This window comes from Elephas maximus, chromosome 27, assembly GCF_024166365.1.
Source record: "Elephas maximus indicus isolate mEleMax1 chromosome 27, mEleMax1 primary haplotype, whole genome shotgun sequence".
Classification (NCBI taxonomy): domain Eukaryota; kingdom Metazoa; phylum Chordata; class Mammalia; order Proboscidea; family Elephantidae; genus Elephas; species Elephas maximus.
This window is the reverse complement of record NC_064845.1, coordinates 36,237,957-36,257,844: the sequence shown is the minus strand read 5'-3', so window position 1 is coordinate 36,257,844 and position 19,888 is coordinate 36,237,957. Positions and strand designations below refer to the sequence as shown.

General features: G+C 44.4%; 1 protein-coding gene across 1 annotated transcript in view; it reads left to right on the top strand.

Annotated features, from left to right (window-relative positions):
- Window positions 1–6,597: 6,597 nt before the first annotated feature.
- COLQ (collagen like tail subunit of asymmetric acetylcholinesterase) overlaps window positions 6,598–19,888 on the top strand; it is a 79,777-nt gene continuing 66,486 nt past the window's right edge. Inside the window, exon 1 of the mRNA XM_049870871.1 lies at window positions 6,598–6,766. Within this exon, the coding sequence (XP_049726828.1) occupies window positions 6,661–6,766 (106 nt within the window). The 5' untranslated portion in view covers window positions 6,598–6,660. The remainder of the gene's footprint in view (window positions 6,767–19,888) is intronic.

Here is a 19,888-nt window from a genome sequence, read left to right as displayed (position 1 = left end):
GTTCAGCACAACTAGATGGTGCCCAGCTACCACCACTGACTGCTCTGACAGGGATCACAATAGAGGGTCCCAGACAGAGCTAGAGAAAAATGTAGAACAAAATTCTAATTCACAAAAAAAGGCCAGGCTTACTGGTCTGACAGAGACCGGAGAAACCCCAAGGGTATGGACCCCGGACACCCTTTTAGCTCAGAAAGAAAGTCATTCCTGAGATTCACCCTTTAGACAAAGATTTGACAGGCCCATAAAACAAAAGGAGACTAAAGGGGCACACCAGCCCAGGGGCAAGGACTAGAAGGCAGGAAGGGACAGGAAAGCTGGTGACTGGGAACCCAAAGTTGAGACAGGAGAGTGTTGACATGTCGTAGGGTTGGTAACCAATGTCACAAAACAATATGTGTTTAATGAGAAACTAGTTTGTTCTGTAAACCTTCATCTAAAGTATAATAATAAAAAAAAAGTCAAGGAATAAAAGAAAGTTGTTATGAATATTTGTGTATGAGTGAGTGTGTATTTAGTATAATTATCATATAGTAACTGTGAATTTAACTTTGTAAGAAACCACCAAACTCTTTTCCAAAGTGTTTGTTCTATTTTGCTTTCCGTTTTAGCCTTGCATGAGAGCTCCAATTGCTCTGCCTCCTCATCAACACTTAGTATTGTCAGTCTTTTTAATTTTAGCCATTCCAGTGAATGAGTAGTGGTATCTCATTGTGGTTTCAACTTACACTTCCCTATGATGTTCAGCATCTTTTCGTGTGCTTACTTAACATTCTTGTATCTTCTTTGGTGAAGTATCTGTTCACATCTTTTGCCCGTTTTTTAAAACGGAGTTGTTTGTTTTATTATTATTGAGTTGTAGAAGTTCTTTCTATATTCTGGATACAAGTCCTTTATCAGATATGTGTTTTGAGAAATATCTTCTCTAATCTGTGGTTTTTCTTTTCAGTATAACTTTGCCTTTCGAGGAAAAGAAATTTTGAGATTTTGGTGAAGTTCAGTTTAACCTTTTTTTCTTTTATGGTTTGTGCTTTTTGTGTACCATATAAGACATCTTTGCCTAACTCAAAGTCACTATGATTTTCTTCTAGAAGTTTAAGAGCTTTAGGTCTTATATTTAGGTCAATAATCTACTCTGAAGCTCATTTTTATGTATGGTGTAACATTAAGTCTTAAGGTTCATTTTGCATGTGAAAGTCCAATTTTTCCAGCACCATCTGTTGAAGAGACTACCTTATTCTTTTTAATGACTGCATAATGTTCCACTGAATGGATGTCCCATGATTTATTCAGTCAATCTCATGTTTATAGACAGTTAGGCTTTCCCATTCTGAGGCTGTAACGAACATCCTTGCACCTAAACCAGCAGGCGGTTGTGTGAATGTTTCTGTGGAACTCCTGGGCCAAATGGTGCATGCGTTTTAAGCTTTGAGGAGTACCACCAGATTGCCCTCCAGTGTCCCTCCCACCCATAAGGCCTGAGAAGACAGGCTCTGACTTTAGCTTTAATGATGTAAGCCTTTCTCAAATCTTAAATAATTTCCTTCCGGGCAAATCTAATAGCCTGTGCTATTAGATTCTGAAAAGATTCAGAGCCTTCCCAGGAGGACTTGAAGAAAGGACCATTTCTACCTTAGTTAGGGTAGCCTCATAAGAAATGGGCTCATGAAATACATGGTACCTGGGAGGACAGGAATATTCTAGTAACTGTTTAATATGTACTAACCAGTTGCCATTGAATAGATTCTGGCTGGTGGTGTCCATATGTGTTTCAGAGTAGAGCTGTGCTCGCAAGAACTTGTACCTCATAGGGTTTTCATGGCTGTCACCTTTCAGAAGCAGTTCTGAGGCACCTCTGGGTAGGTTCAAAGCACCGACCTTTCAGTTAGTAACCCAGTGCTTAACCGTTTGTACCACCCAATATTGGGGCTTGTAAATACTTCTGTAATGGGGCCTTCCCAAATGGTAGCATGTTCTATTGTAACTTTAAGTCAGCGGTGACTTGCCCCCTCGTGACCTGAATGTACACATCCACCTCCCTGTGTGTAGGTCCTAATCCAGGGTGGCATCTACATTCCCTCTCACTCTCCTGTGATGCTCACCAAAGCCCTCTGTTGTACCAGGCCCCACCAGGAAGCTGTGTGTGCAAAGGCACAGAGGGGTGCTGGGAAAATGCACATTACACAGTGTGGCATAAAGTTATGCCACTTTTTCTACTTTTTCTTTTCATTCCACCAAACAAACAAAAAAACACTAAACTCACTGCTGTCAGGTTGGTTCTGACTCATAGCCTGGTGGATTTGAACTGCTGACCTTTTGGTTAGCAGCCGTAGTTCTTAACCACTACACCACCAGGGTTTCACCATGCACATGAGGTAACTGAAAAAGCCATGGCTTGGGTCAGGGTTACCTTAGTTCCCAAAGTGAAATCTTTGCTTTTTAACACTTGAAAGAGGTCTTTTGTAGCAGATTTGTCCAATGGAATACATGGTTTGGTTTCTTGACTGCTGCTTCCATGGGTGTTGACTGCAAATGCAAGTAAAATGAAATCCTTGACAACTTCAGCCTTTTCTCCATTTATCATGATGTTGTTTATTGGTCCAGTTGTGAGGATTTTTGTTTTCTTTATGTTGAGGTGCAATCCATACTGAAGGTTGTGGTCTCTGATCTCCATCAGGAAGTGCTTCAAGTCCTCTTCACTTTCAGCAAGCAAGGTTGTGTCATCTGCATAACGCAGGTGGTGAAAGGATACAACCCTGATGTACACCTTCCCTGATTTTAAACCACACAGTATCCCCTTGTTCTGTTCGAACGACTGCCTTTTGGTCTATGTACAGATTCCTCATGAGCAAAATTAAATGTTCTGGAATTCCCATTCTTCAAAATGTTGTCTGTAATTTGTTATGATCCACACAGCCGGATATATTAAATATTGTAGGAGCAGCTGACATGGATTGAATCGTGTTCTCCCCAAATGTCTGTCAACTTGGCTGACCCATGATTGTCAGTATTGTGTGATTGTCCACCATTGTGTCATCTGATGTGATTTTCCTGTGTAGTAAATCCTACCCCTATGATGTTAATGAGGTAGGATTAGTGGGAGTTATGTTAATGAGGCAGGACTCTATATAAGATTAGGTTATGTCTTAAGTCAATTTCTTTTGAGATATAGAAGAGAGAAGCCAGCAGAGAAACAGGGAAAACTCATACCACCAAGAAACAAGAGCCAGGAGAATAGCACGTCCTTTGGACCTCGGGCCCCTGCCCATAGAAGCTCCTCGACTGGGGAAGATTGATGACAAGATTTCCTTCAGAGCCTACAGAGATGGAAAGCCTTCCCTTGGAGCTGGCACCTTGAATTCGGGCTTCTAGCCTGCTAGACTGTGAGAGAATAAATGTCTATTTATTATAAGCCACCCGCTGTGGCATTTCTTTATGGCAGCACTGGGTGACTAAGACAGCAGCTGAATGAGGTACGGCTACAGTATTTAAGCTCTACATTAATTTTTAATGTAGCCCAAGTGTATTTTTCATGCTTTCAAATACTTATAAACCTTATAACCTGCTGCCATGGAGTCAGTTCTGACTCTTGGTGCCCCTACGTGTTTCAGAGTAGAACTGAACTCCATAGGGTTTTCAATGGTTGTAATCTTACAGAAGTAGATTGCCAGGCCTTTCTTCTGTGGTGCCACCAACCCTTCAGTTAGTAGCCGAGAGCAAACCATTTGTGCTCCCCAGGGATCTTTAAATCCTGTGTCAGTTAGCTATTGCTGCATAACAAACCACAGTAAGCCTTAGGGACTTGAAACACTAGCCATCTTATTTGCTCGTGATTCTGTAATCTGGGCTGTGTTCAGCTGTGCAGTTCTTCAGCTGGTCTCACCTGGGGTTACTCCTGTGACTGCAGTTCTGTGGAGACCTGAATAGCACTAGATGATCTCAAACGGCCTCATTCACGTGCTTAATGCCTCATCTTGGATGGCCAGAACAGCTGGGGATGGCTGCTTCCCCCTGTATGTGGCCTCTTCAATAGCTCAGGCTTCTTTATGTGGCCACTGGTGTCCAAGGAAGGGCAAAAACAGAAGCTGCCAGGCCTGGAACTGGCACAGTGTCACTTTGGTCACATTCTATTGGTCAAAACAAGTCACAAGGCCAACCCAGATTCCACAGAAGGGGAAATGGCCTCCACCTGTTGATGGGAAAACAGCAGGTGCATACAGGGAGGGGTGGGATTCTTGGGGGCCATCTTTGCACCCGATTTACCATGGCTCCCTGGGTTTCATTTTTGCTGTCTCTATGTGTAAGTTCTACCATATTGTTACCTAAATAATTCTCACCTTCTGTTTGTTTGCCAACTACACAGGTGTTTTGGGGTCTGTTTGTTTGCCAACCACACCTTTCCCCCTACAGTGTATTTTTATAAGCACTGTCATGGATTGAATTGTGTCCTCCAAAAATATGTGTCAACTCTGTTAGGCCATGATTCCTGGTATTGTGTGGTTGCCCTCCATTTTGTGATTGTAATTTTCCTAAGTGTTGTAAATCCTAATCTCTGCTTGTGGTTAATGAGGCAAGATTAGATTATGTTAAAGAGAATTAGGGTGGGATTGTAACACCCTTAATAAGTTTACATCCCTGATCCAATGTAAAGGGAGTTTCCCTGGGGTGTGGTCTGTACCACCTTTTATCTTACAAGAAGTAAAAGGAAAGGAAAGGAAACAGCAGAGAGTTGGGGACCTCATACCACCAAGAAAGCAGCTCCAGGAGCAGTGTGTCCTTTGGACCTGGGGTTCCTGTGAGGAGAAGCTCCTAGACTAAGCGAGGATTGATGACAAGGGCCTTACTCGAGAGCTGACAGAGAGAAAGCCTTCCCCTGGAACAGATGACCTGAATTTGAACTTCTAGCCTACTGGACTGTGAGAGAATAAATTTCTGTTTGTTAAAGCCATCCACTTGTGGTATTTCTGTTATAGCTGCACTGGATGACTGAGACACACACTGTGCTATTTTTTTCTTTTTTTTCCACAGCAACAGGTAAAAATAAATGGCACTGCAGTGCTTAAGAAGATATCTTGCAGAGCCAGGGTGTGGTTGGCAAACAAATGTAGAAGGTGTGTGCTATTTGCTTTAAAATACAGTAATTTATTTAGAATTCATCCAATGTTACCTCATTTAACCTTTCCAAAAAATCTTTCAAGGGAACATTATTTCCATCTTATGGATGAGAAAACTGAGGCTTAGAGAGGCCAAATGACTTGTCCGTTGTCACATAGCAGAGCTGGGAGTCATGATCAAGTCTGGTACTAATGCTGTATATTGTTGTTGCTGGTTGCCATTGATCTGATTCTGACTCATGACAACCCCATGTGTGCAGTGTAGAACTAGAACTGCTCTATACGGTCTTCAAGGCTGTGACCTTTTAGAAGCAGATTGCCAGGCCTTTCTTCTGAGGTGCCTCTGGATGGGTTTGATCCACCAACCTTTTGGCCAGTAGTCAGCTTAACCCTTTGTGCCCCTCAGGGACTCCTAATGCTCATCTTATACTATGCCTTAGTACATGCCTCAACCCAGCTCTACCTCCCCCTGAATGAGGCTCAGCACCCCTCCTCAAGGAGGCCATCCCAGGGTCCGGTGGCTGCCAGACTGTTTCTGAATTAACTCCCATGAGACACTGGGAGTATGTGATATAAATTAAGCAAAATGAACAACTCTGTGGATTATTATTTTAGTAATCCAAGAATCTGTGTAACAGGCTTTAGAAGCTCATAAAAGAAATTCATTTAAAGACGCATTAATTTTTATTTGAAGAATTCTGCCTAGTCAAAGATCAAGTTAATGATGCCACTTCTCCCTATATAGCTTGATAAATAATTGCTCACTTTCCATCTATTGCCTGTTTTCATTTATTTTTTCATGGGATTAAAGAGTTGCAGCTTCTAGAGAGAGAGAAATACTTTTTTTTTTCTTACAGAGAAAGCTGTTTTTAAAATATAAACTCCCCTACTTTTTAGTGAATGATAAAAGAAAAAAAAAAAACCAAAGGTCAGCTTGACAGCTGCCACTCACCCAAACTAAACCAAACCCACTGCTGTGGAGTGGATTCTGACACCTAGCGACCCAATAGGGCAGAGTAGAACTGTCACTCAGTGGGTAAAAATGTCAAGGTTGACCACAGAGGAGTTTGTGGCCATGGAAGTTCGTTTTGAATCAGGAGAGTTAAGCCTGTGATGCTGCAGGAAGGCTCAGCTCAGAGCAAGTAGACGGTGGAGAATCAATGAGGCAATCCACCCGCCCTTGAGGACGGCTCCCAGTGAGCATTTGAGACTTGGCTGCGTTTTCATCACCTCTTCAATAGCCACTTACCTCAGTCACCAAAAAAGAAAATTCTGACATCTTAATTTTAACGTGGGCACTTGATCCAGTGCTTGAGATATATATAACCCCATGTAGTATGGAGAAGGTTTAATGGGAAATGGTTGGCATTCTTTCTCAATAAAGGCATGAGGAAAGGGAAGAGAGAGAGAGAGAGGGAGAGGGAGGTGCGGGGGGGGGGGGGATGAGAGAGAGGAGCGCAAACAGCAGCGAGGAAGACAAAACCGAGATAAGCGAGGGCCCAGAGCAGCTTTCTCTAAACTTGACACTTGCCAGATCCCAGCCAGCATGGTTGCTCTGAATCCAATGACTGTGGGAATTTATCTTCCGCTTTTCTTCCGCTTTATCGCGTCTCAGCCTACTTTCATCAACAGCGTCCTCCCAATCTCAGCAGGTAAATGATGGCCACAACTTTCCTCTCTTCCCTCTGTCGGGGGTGGGTGCGGTGGGGGAGAGGAGGAAGGTAGATTGTTTTGCAACCGTGTCCTGCGAATTTTCCCATTCTACCCTCGGTGGAGGGAGGCTGGAAGGGAGTCGGCCACCACAGCAGCTTCCTGTCCCCCAGGCTTTTCACAGAAGCCCCTCTGTGCTTGTTGCCACCAGCCCCCACCCAGCTGCTCAAAGCCAGAGGCCCTTTAAAAATGGTTTCTGCTTTCCTCACTCCTTCTAGCAATTGGTTGCATGATTTCATTGTAGTCAGAAATTTGGGGAGTCCAAAAGAGACAGAGTGAAGTGAGTCCCAGATGTTTCTATAAATACACCTCTGACCTTTTCCAAATGGGGCTCAATGCAAAGGGGATGTTGTTGTATAAACATGCCCTGCCCAAGCTTGGGCAGTGTCCACCGCCAGGACAGTCCGCAGAAGAGCTCAGCCCAGTTGATCCTCCCGGAGACCAGGGGCCCTCCTGTAGCCTCGGGATTAGGTTTCCCATTTCTCCAGCCCTGCCTGCTTTCCTGTTCGTGTTTTCTTCCTGGGGTGAGACTTCCTTTCAGCCCCACACGAGGCAGTTGGAGGTCCTGAGAAAAGAAGGCTTTTCCACAGGGCTGTGGAGGGGGTTTCAGTGTGACAGCTGGGCCTGCAGCTGGTTGTGTCTGCCGTACAGGGGTGGGGACTTGGGGATGGGGCTGCTTCTGTCAGCCTGGCAACCTTTTCTGAGGGCACCAGCCTATCGCCCTTGTCCTTTCTGACCTGAAGCAGGGGAAGTATTGGGTTACCGGTAAGGCCTGTTTACACCTTTCTGAGGAAACTCAAATGTTTCCCCGAGACTTGACGGAGGCAGGCCAACCCCAGGCTTGCTACCTATTTCCTCATATACTGCCACACCTCACCCCCAGTTCACCCCAGCCACCCCTGGGTCTCCCCAGCAAAGGCAGTTTTAGTTAAGTCCTCCAAACAGAATCTCACAGTTACTCCAGTTGAGGCAGAAATTCACCCTCACTGCCTCTGCTAAAAAGACAGGGAAAGCCAGAAAATCTAGGCTTTCTGAGAGGGTTTATCTCTGAATCCAGCCCCAGCCGCTCTCCATTCATAAAAACAGCTCATAGCGTGGTGCAGCTGCCAACGTCTGTGGGCCCTGAGGGAGCAGCTCAGAGGAGGACGTGGCTAATTATAAAGTGTGAGGAACTGAGGGACAAAAGAGGGGAATCTGTGGAGAATATTGGGGGTGGTGGGTGGGCAGGGAAGGTGGATGGTTGTGCCACCACAGTGAGCACCAAAATGGCCCTGACAAATTCAAACTGAGGGTGCCAAGCTTCTTCTGTAAGCAGGTGGGTTATTATTCCCCTGTTGGAGGGGAAGACTTGATAGTTAATTTGGTGGCTCTTAACCTTGTTTGGGTCCTGGATCCCTCTGAGAATCTGCCGAAGGCTCAGACTTCAGGGGACTCTGTCTTCTAGGTGGGCTCTGCTGGGACCTCTGACTTCTGGGAGGCTGTAGAGGTTAGATTGTATGTGCCATGCGGGCAGGGATTGGTTGTGTCTGTTTTGTACATTGGGAAACCCTCGTGGCATAGTGGTTAAGTGCTACAGCTGCTAACCCAAGGGTTGGCAGTTCGAATCTGCCAGGCGCTCCTCGGAAACTCTATGGGGCAGTTCTACTCTGTCCTATAGGGTCGCTATGAGTTGGAATCAACTTGACAGCACTGGGAGGTTTTACCTTGTACATTATCACTGTTTCTTCAGGGTCAGAACTGTGCCTGGCACATAGTAGGTGCTGAATAAATATCTGGTGAACGAATGAGTGAATGAAGGAATAAGATCTTTTCTCATTTGTGAATTGGGGTTTACCATCACCTTGTATCACTTTATTTAGATAGAGCCAAAACTGCTAATCATGAATTCTGAAAGCTAGAGACAAAAGAGTCTGATTTTCCTTGAATGCCTTTCCCTGGAGAGAGGTAGCCCTGGCAAGACGTTTCTTAGGTAATATTTTTTGCGGATTGTACCAGTCAGGGTAACAGCAGAGAAACAACTCAAATGGCTCAGATGAAAAGACTTAAGTGGAGGGGCCATTTTCAGAGGTATGGGTGGAGTTAAGGGAACCAACAAGGAATGTTGAGGCACCTAGAAATCTGGAACTGTGGGAAGCCTTTCCTACCCCCGTGCTTGAAGAGGAAACACTGGTGGTGTGGTGGTTAGGAGCTACGGCTGCTAGCCAAAAGGCCAACAGTTCGAATCCACCAGGGGCTCCCTCCTTGGAAACTCTATGGGGCAGCTCTACTCTGGCTTATAGGGTCACTATGAGTCAGAATTGACTCGACAGCAATGGGTTTAGGTTTTTTTTTGTGCTTGAAGAGGAAAGAGGAGGATATTGGGAAATGGATCCTGTGTGATTTGGAGCCGTCGAGGAGGGGCCACTGAGTAGAAGCTTTGATCATGACGGACTCAAAACAGGGAGAAAATGGAGAAGAAATAACCTGACCTCTCTCCTTCCACATCCCATCATCAATGCTTCCCATTGGCCAAATCCAACACAAAGCCAGAGGGCAGGGAAGTCCCTTGAGGCAGTCCATGGGATCAGCCTTGGGACTCAGAGCAGTGAAGAGGACAGAGAGTGAAGGAGGAGGGGTAGGAAGGTAGAATAACCAGCTCATACATCCACAGACATATCTGATGAATTGCTAAATCCAATCTTCTGGTTGGACATGCGGTCTTTAGACATTTGGATAAAAAAAAAAAGGTCAGACCTAGGGGGAACCCCTAAAGTAACAGCTCAACAGACTACAAAAATACCTGCTTTCTCCTGAAGTGTCAAGTGGCTTTATTCCCCTCATTTAGTCACATGGCTTCACGGTAGCACAGGTCAGAAAATAAACTTATGCTCTGAAATAGGAACTGCTTTTTGACACAGGACAACTTCACTCATTTGAAAATATTTTCCAACAATTTGATGTGAAGTATTTCAGAAGCTCATAGATTCCAATTCTTCTGAAGACAAGCCTGGGCACAGAAAAACAAGGGCCACCAGGAAAATCTTTTCACTCCACCCACAATACACTTAGTGAGTACCTACTGTGTGCCTGGAGCTGTGCTAAGTGCCTCGGGACACAAAGACAAGTAGGATGCTGTCTCTGCTCTGGGGGAACCCATGGCCCCCACTGTGCTAACATAAGGCAGTGTGTACAGAGACGGGCTGTGACAGAGGAAAGAACTTGGTGGATAACTCTGACCACTTCTGGCCTGTGGGCCAGTAATTACCTTCAAGTTGAGTCTTCCGTCGCTCTCCTCAGCAAAGACTATTCCAGCAATGGAGGAACACAGCGCCACCTATGTGGGGCAGATGTTCCTTACCTGGCAACCTCTGCCGCTGGCTCCCAGAGGAAAACCAGGAAAAGAGCATGAAGCATCAAGGAGGTCAACATCAAGGACAGAAATTCCAGCACTAAAGCACATGCATTTGATACTCAGAAAACCATTTCAGTTACTCTAAGCCTGTTAACTCTTACTTTGGACACCATTCTAACCGGCATAGATGAGTTTCTTGAAGGGGTAAATTAGGTCCAGCACATTAGGCTGGGGCGGAGGGGGTGAAGATAGTCACTGTAACTGTACAAAGGATTACAGCTGATAAAGTTGATTACAAGACAAATTATAAAGACCTAGGGACTAGATTTGAGATTTCAAAAGAATAGTAGACTGGAATTCTTTCCAGAGCCTCCATTGTGTATGGAAGCCCTGAGGACATCACTGGCTTATGGCGCACTGATGGCTTTTCATCATGGTGGGCATGAGTGACCCAGTGAAGGCTGAACTGCTTTCGCTTGATTTTGCTGAAGAAGGCAGGTAAGCGTCAGATACGTTTTAGAATGATTTCTATTAAACGTGCAATTATTACAAATGTTAGGTGTATTGTTTTAACTATTGCTGGGTATAAACTACCCTAAGACTCAGTGGCTTCAAATGACAATCACTTATTATTGAAGTTCATGTGTCTGAGTTAAATAAGGGTGGGTCGATCTAGCCTGGGTTTGGCTGACCCTGGCTGGGCTCCCTCACTGGTCTGTGGGTGGGCGTGGCTTGGCTCCAGGCTGGTTTACCTGGCCACTTTTGCTGTGGCATCTCTGCTCCGTGCATCTTTCCTTCGCCTCTTGGGACTGACCAGTTGGCTGCCTGGGCATGTTCTCCTCCTGGTGATGGCAGCAGCATGAGAGTTGCCGGTTAAAACCCTTGCTTGCAGCACATTCCATCTGCTGACATCCCATTGGTCTTACCATGTCACATGACCACCTCAGAATCAAGGGATGCCTCTTGATGGGAGGACCTGCAAAGTCACATGACAACGCCGCGGATACGGGGGAGGGTGAAGAATTGAGGCCACTAACGCAGTCTTGCAATCTACCGCATTCAGTAAGCTTTTAATTACCCGGGAAAAAGTCGCACTTCCTTGGATTTTCTTACTCACCACTGTTGGGGGCTGTTGCTGACTGATGATGTCAGGAGCATAAATGGCAGGTTATTTCTTCCTCAAGAACTCTGAGCAAGGAGATTCCATTTTCCTGGTGGCGTAGTACCCTTTCTGATAGATCTCACGTGCTGAAGGATTCCTGATGGTGCAGCGGTTAAAGTACTTGGCTGCTAACGGAAATGTTGGCAGTTGGAACCAAACAGCCGCTCTATAGGATAAAGTTGTGACAGTATGCTTCCGTAAAGATTCGTAGCCTTGGAAACCCTATGGGGCAGCTCTACGCTGTCCTACAGGGTCACTGTGATTTGGAATCAACTCGAAGGCAGTGGTTTGGTTTTTTGGTTTGTGAGTGCCCTTCCTGATAGTGCTCACGTGTGCAGGTTCTCGATATCTCCCCCAAAGGCCAACCTCCTCCTGCCTCTTCTTTTTTGTCTGCTTTGGGTGCAGGAAAGCTTCCCCTATTACCCATATCCCTACAGGAAGCAGGAAGGATACTGTAGAAAGGAAGTGGTTGGGGGCGTGTAAGGGAAGAGGAAGAACCAGACAGGGAGTTATAGTGGAGACAAGGTAATATCCACTCACAGATGTAACTCGGTGGTTGTACAGTTTCCAGAATGTGGAGGCACAGACAGCAATATGTATGGAGGGGCAGACCTTCCACACACTTTATGTAGTTCTCACAGCACCCCCAAGATGGGTGCGGTATCACACACTTTTCGGATAAGGAAATGGTGGCCCAGACAGGTTAAGTGACTTGCCCAATGTCACGTAGCTGGGAGGTGGGAGAACTGGAGACTTTGACTATAGCCCATGGCTTTTACCAGTGTAGACCAATCTGCTTATCCATACCACTTGCTGTTGAGTAGTCTGACTTATGGTGACGCCATGTATGTCAAGAGTAGAACTGTGCTCCACAGGATTTTTAATGACTGATTTTTTGGAAGTAGATCACCAGGCCTATCTTCTGAGATGCCTCTGGGTGGACTCGAACCACCAGCCTTTCAGTTAGCAGCCAAGAACATGAACTGTTTACACCACCATGGATCAATAGTGATATTGGTTTTTAAGATTCTGCAGGCTACCCTTCTCCCTTCTGGAAACCCCCTTCTCAGTTCTTTCTTCCACATTGCCTCCTACCTATGTCTTCTCAGGATATCAATGCTAAAAGCTTGTAGCAAAGGATTGAGGATTGCTTCATACTAAAATGTGGCTGACTTGCCAGGCTACAAGCTTATCTCTCCTTTGAAGGTATTTGCATTTTAATGGAGGTTAAAGACCTAAGTTAAAGCATGCCGGGTATTTTTGGGGATGGGTCCTTGCTGGAGCCGGGGGAATCCCACTTCACAGACATTCTTTTCCGGCCTTTTAAGTCAACCTACTCTAAGCCCAAATAGGCACATGTGGCTTCCCTCTTCCAATCCAAGATTTCCCAAGGCAGGCAGGCACTTTGGGCCCAGGTTAGAGAAAATGGTTTTCTTTCAGATCCTAGATGGTGAGAAGACCCAGTCTAGTTCTATGGAGTGACATCATGTGGAAAGATGCAGATCCTGCCTGGGTGCTGGAATCTTCTCCTGCTGGCTGCTGGGATATGACCACAGGCAGGCATTCTATGGTCTATAGGGTCTGATGTTCAGCCCACACGCTTCCCTGCCTGGAAGCCAGCCAGCCAACCCTCCATGTGTTTGGCAGTAGATTATGGGCCATTTATTTGTGTCTGATGCTGACCAGCTATTGTTTAATGTTCTGTAATGCACTTCCTAGCCATCTCCTCCCATTTAGCTCTCCATATTTCCTCTGGATAATAAAATCAGAGAGGGTTTTCAAATCAGAGGGCTCTCTAGGGGTTCCAACCTTCCTACCTCACGGCATTCTGAGCCTGTGAATTAAGCACTGGGCTCATCTTCAGCTCAGATACACAAAGAGGGTGGGTGTAGGGATGGGAGGGTCTCCCCTAGGATGCACCAGGCCAAGCTTGCTTTCTTCAGATCCACAACCACCATCACTTCCACTATAACAAAACAACACAGCTCCAGAATGAACAGGAAGCTCCTCTGACTTCAGTGAGACACCAAATAAGTTAGTGTCCCACTTCTTTAAATGTGATTCACAATCAAAATTACTACTTATTATCGCTCTTACAGGAGCCCTGGTGGCACAGTGGTTAACAGTTTGGCTGCTAACCAAAAAAAGGTTGGCAGTTCAAATCCACTAGCCACCCCTTGGAAACGTTATGGGGCAGTTCTACTCTGTCCTATAGGGTCGCTATGAGCCGGAATCGACTCGATGGCAATGGGTTTGGTTTTTTATTGCTCCTATAAGTGGTCCCTGGTTGGTGCAAACAGTTGAGCACTCGACTACTAGCCCAAAGGTTGTTGGTTCCACCCCACCCAGAGGCACCTTGGAAGAAAGCCTGGCAATCTGCTTCCAAAAGGTCACAGCCTTGAAAGCCCTATGGAGCAGTTCTAATCTGCACACACGGGTCACCATGGATTGGAATTGACTTGATGGCAACTAACAACAGCAGCAACACTGCTCTAATGACTGGTACCAGTTATCCCCAAACTTCTCATTGTGCAAACCAGTTTCATAGCTACAGTTGTATTTGCTCTTCACAGCAGCCCCTACTGATAAAGCAGTGTAGCGGGGTCCTAGGTTTGAATCCTAGCTCTGTTGGTTATCAGCTGTGTGTTGGTTAGAAGGTTACCTCACTCTGGTGAGCCCCAAGTTCCTCATCTGTAAAATGAGTATTATGGTCTCCATCTTACAGGATTGCTATGAGAATTTGATTTGTTTACTCAACAGACATTTAATGTGTGCCAAGTATATACCTGGAGTTAGGGTGCAGTAGTGAACAAACAGAGAAAAATATTCCACCCACAGGAGACTTTCCATTGTAATGGGGGTGATATGGGAATATGCAAAGCATATCAGAGGGTGACAGTGCCAAAGAGAAAATAAAGAAAGGTCAGGGTTCTGGGTGTGCCAGGCAGAGCCAGCTTCATGGACACATGACATGTGCATCAGATGGGGCCTTGAGCTGAGAAAATCACCATGTTTGGTTTAATGCTTCTCCGTCACCATCTTGAAATTCTTTTTTTTTATACATAAAATATAAGGTTTATTAATTTGTCTAAATGTCATTAAAGTAAGGAAAAGTAAATGACTAAAATGCATTGTTATTTTGGTCATATTGGTGAATATACTGCAGAAAAGCATTTAAAATTATTTGCGCTCATAGTTTTTAATTGAAAATTTTCAGAGCTTGATTTTTACATATTGTTTTAAATTCTTTAGTTTTGCGAACAACCATTGTGACTTATTGACACAGGTTCTTTAAAAGGCCTCCGTCTCTGATCTTAACTCATGTGCATACCACTTGCCACTGGCCAACTGAACACATTTTGCTAGCTCTCCTTTCCCCCTCTACCTTTCTTTCTTTCTTTTTTTTTTTTGATTCATTGATTTTTAATCGTGGTGAAAATATATTTTCTTATTTTTACCATTTTGAAATTCTTAATAATTTTATCTTTGAGCTCTTTTTGTGTGAGTGAAGTCCAGTGGACAATGAAACGTGTGTGAGTAGAGGAGACACCCAGGTGAGAGCACGGGCACACAGATGTGGTGTCTGTGGGCACAGTGGGCAGTGGCCCAAGCACATAGCAGCTGTCCCTGAGTGCACATGCTTAGTTTGAAAACTAAGGGTTCCTGGGTGGTGCAAACAGTTTGCATTTGACTGCTAACCTAAAGATTGGTGGTTCAAACCCACCCAGAGGAACCACGAAAAAAAGACCTGGGAATCTGCTTCCATTAAGAAAACCCTATGGAACAGCTCTACTTTGAAACACACGGGGTCGCCGTGAGTCAGAATCGACTTGACGGCAACTAACAACAACAGGTTTGAAAACTGCGACAACATTGCAAAGCAAATATCCACAAGTCTAGAAATAGAAATTCAATTTACAGATTATGGTATTTGACAGAAAAGAACACTATTTTCACTTAAAGCTTTGGGTGAAATAATTTTATTAATAAGAGAGACAATTTTAAAATTATTTTCTTCTTGTAATTGAAGGTACAGAGATAAAACACATAAACGGGCCTTTGGAATTATACAAAAATTATGAAGCTACTCTTGGTTTCTTGTGTGATGTTTGGATCTAGCTCAAGGTGGTGAGGGTCAGAAAAAGTACATTTGCAGTTAGTGTCAGAAAAGACAGAATTGGTGTCAGAAGAAACAGCTCAGAGTAAGTTTATGTTGTTAGTCATGTATCATTATTACCCTGTTAGTTTTATAAGTAATAAAATATTTTTAAAGGAAAAAGCTTTATCTCTTATTGGCTTTAAGGGCATCTTTTCCCCTCATTTCCCTATGTTTTCATTTTCCACCGAGCCTTGTAAGTTTTCTAGCTGGTGCTGGTGTCAGGGAAGGAGGGGGTTGTTGTAATTTTATATGATGGTCCAGAAAGGCCTTGTTGAGAAGCTGTCCTTTGGAAAAAAACCTGAAAGAGGTGAGATAGTGAGCCATGTGGATATCTGTGGTAGAGTATTCTAGGATGGGGACTAGCAAGTGCAAAGGTCCTGAGGCAGGAGTGAGCTTACTGGGGCTCAAGGAGGCCAGTGTGACTGGAGTCGAGTGAATGAAGGGGATGTTACCAGGAGATAAGATCAGAGGGTTTGTGCAGGACAGATCATAAAGAACCTTGTAGATGATTATTTGCAATTTTAATTTTATTAGAGAAGAGAAGAGGACCCATTGACAGGCTTGGGCAGAGGATGACATGGACTGATGTCTTAGGCTGGGCTATCTAGAGAAACGAAACCAGTAAAGTGTAGAAATATAGAGAGAGATTTATATCAAGGAAATGGCTTATGAGGTTGTAGAAGCTGGAACACCCAAGTCCGTGGATCAGGATAGAGGCTTCTCATGATACATGCAGCCACAGGGGCTGGCAAACCCAAGATTGGCAAGTTGGAGAGCAGGGCTTTTGCTCACAGGCTGTTGAAAGTTGATGAATCCCAAGATTGGAAGGCAAGACCACAAGGCTTCTCCTGATTCATGTAGCTGCAAGAGCTGACCAACCCGTGATCGCAGGTCAGAAAGCAGGGTTCTTGCTCACAGGCTGTAAAGATTGACAAATCCTAAGATTGGCAAGCAAGGCCACTGGTAAGTTGCTAGCTCAAGTCCAAAGAACCGAAGGTCAGATGAACAGGAGCTAGCTGCAGGATCTAGCACAGATAAAAGCCAGAAAGTCTGCTTATATTTGGATGCAGGCCACACACCCAAGGAAACTCCGTTTCAACTGGTTGGCTACCCACAGCAGATCCCATCATGGGGGTAATCACACATCAAATCTCAACAGGGAAGTGATCACAACGTAATACCACTGCCAGAATACTGAGAATCATGGCCAAGCTGACACACAATCTTAATGATCATACCTGACCTTTTTTTTAAACGGTTCTCTCTGGCTGCTGTGTGGAGAATCAAGTCTAGGGAACACAGTGGAAGGAAGGCAGACCAGGTCAGAGGCTACTGCAGTGATCCGGAGAGATGAAGGGGGCTCGAACTCAGGTGGGAGAGATGAAGGTTTTGAGAAGCTGAATTTTAACAGTTCTGATGTCAGGATATATCATAGAATCTACGGCATATTCAAACATGATTGGCAGGCTTTTTTTTTTTTTTTTTTTTGGATGCATCTTAAATATCTAGAGTGTCTGCAAATCAATGAAATGCAGTATTTTGAAGGTGGAGCCAACAGGATTTGCTGGTGACCATGAGGGGAGGGGTGAGAGGAAGAGAGGACTAAAGGATAGCTCAGAGAGTTTGGGCCTGAGCCGCCAGGAGGCTAGAGACACCACTTACTGAGATGGAGACAGCTGCAGGATGGAGCAGCTTTATTTTTTTGAGGTAAAGGGACAGCAGGAGTAAAGACTGGCCATGTTACGTTTGAGATGTCTGTTGGGCGTCTAGGAGGATTAGATGACAGTATCTGTAAAATGCTTGGTTTTATAAACCACAGGTTGCAATCCATTACAGGGTTGTGAAAACAATTAAATGGGTCAAGACCAGCATTAAACAACGAAAGCAGCAACAAGAAATGAAACAAAATAGACTGGAATGGAATAGAATAGTCTAGAAATATCACAGCACATTGCACATCATAAGGATAAATATTATTTTGTGAAACTTGTTCCATTTGCCAAGTGTGTGTGTTTGTATGTGTACCAGGTTGAGGCATGAAGTAAATTTTTTTCCGGTTGGTTGCAGTCAAAAAAGTTTGAAAACCACAGATGTAGTAGGTGCTCACCGCACCTGAGCTCCCAGACCTTTCCGTACTGATAGCTCAGCCATAGAAGGGACATTGTGGATGGAGTCGAGCTTCTGCCCACATGATAAAGTTTTTCCCAACCTTTTTGGAATCACTAACCTTTTTCATTTTATAACTGTTCCTTAAAAATTAAAAGAATAAAAAAATTTTGTCATTTTCAGTATGGTAGGTATGTCATGAATAAGTGATGAAAAGTCAAAATAGATTAATACAGTCTTAAAGATTTTATAAAAATTAAATTTAGAAGAATCTTAAAACTCATGTATAATATCAAATGCCAGCTTTCCTCACTTAATAAGTTGACCCATTGTTCTTAATTATGTAGTAAAATTTTTAAATTGCCAGCCCATACATTTTAAAATGACATTTAAATTATGTTTGTTTTGGGGACAGTAGTTATCAAAATACAGATTGAAACATAACTGTTCTGACATTAAAAATACACAAAAAAAACCTACTTCAATTGTCTGATTGGAATACTTCCATTTTTCCTTTTAAAAATCCCAACAGGTTTGGCTTTATAATTTTTGTATTTCGTTTCTAAATGGCAAAACTCAGAGAGGTGTTAGACTACACAAGTAAAAGTTATGCTTGTGGAAAACTTCAGTCCCAATAAACCAACAGCCAAATGAGTATACCCTTCTATCTCCTCTTCCTTTTTATACCTTGCAGAATTAGCCTGTTCTGTACTTTCTCTCCCTAACGTCAATTTGTGAATCACTAGAAGTAAGTAGCGTATGGACCAGCTGATGAGTGGCCTGAGGCAGTTGCAGAATTATTGTTTCAGGCTCATGAATTCCGACATCCAACAACCAAACCAAATCCATTGCCGTGAAAACATGGTGACCCCGTGTGTGTCAGAGTAAAACTGCTCTTTAGGGCTTTCTTGGCTGTAATCTTTACGGAACAGATCACCAGCCCTTTCTTCCCTGGTCAGTGGGTTTGAACTTCCAACCTTTAGATTAGCCACCAACCCTGCCACCCAGGGACCTTAGGGATCCCTATATTTGCTGTTTCTACAGTGGAATTACTGTGTTTTACATAAATAATACGAGTCTTCTACGTTTTGTTTGCCAACCTCGCCCTCCCCGCAACCCCCAAGTATTTTCGTAAACTCCGCTATGCAGTTTTTAAAAACATGTTGCTTTAAAAGAAAAATTGGCAGAGCGCCTTACAAAAATACCTGGGGTTGGGGAAGGTGCCATTGGCAAACACAGAAGGCAATAGTTGAAGTGTTCCGCTGGCTGCTAACTGAAAGGTTGGTGGTTAGAACCCACGAGCCATTCTGTGGGAGAAAGATGTGGCAGGCTGCTCCCATAAATATTTTATAGCTTTGGAAACCCCATGGGCAGTTCTACTCTGCCCTCTAGGGTCTCTATGAGTCAGAACCAACTCTACAGCAATGGGCTTGTTTTCTTTAATTACACGTGACTTTTTGACCCCTAGGGCCAGGAGCCCTGCTGGGTTGGCCTCTGCATTCCCCATCTTTAGTGACATCTGGGGCATCTTCCCAGAATCCCCATGCTCTGTGAAGCTCAGTTTGAAAATCAACCTTCTAGATCAGTGGTTCTCATACCATCACACTGGTTCTCAACCCTAACTGGACAAGAATCAGGTGGGGTAATTTAAAAAAGCCCAGTGTCTACCCTGCACTTTAGACCACGCATTTCAGAATCTCTGGGGTATGGGATCAGACATTCACACTGTTGAAAGCTCTCCGGTGATTCTAACATCTAGCCAGGGCCGACCACTGAACTGGATGCTCTGTTTATGGGGAGCATCACAATTTACCTGGAAGGCTTGTTAAAGCACCGATCACTGGGCCCACCCCCGGCTCTGCTCAGATTCAGCACATCTGGGGTGGTGGTTGTTGTTAGGTGCCATCGAGTCGGTTTTGACTCATAGCGACCCTGCGTACAACAGAACGAAACACTGCCTGGTCCTGAGTCATCCTCGTGATGTTGCCATGCTCGAGCCCGTTGTTGCAGCCACTGTGTCAAACCATCTCTTTGAGGGTCTTCCTCTTTTTCGCTGACCCTCTACCGTGTATCTGTCAGGTTTTTGTACTGTGGTGGCTTGCGGGTTGCCGTGATACTGGAAGCTTTGCCACCGGTATTTCAAATACCAGTGGGGTCACCCTTGGTGGACAGGTTTCAGCAGAGCTTCCAGACTAAGATAGACTAGGAAGAAGGACCTGGCAGTCTACTTCTGAAAAAATTGACTAGTGAGAACCTTATAAATAGCAGCGGACATCTGGGGTGGGACCTGAGAATCTGCGTTTCTG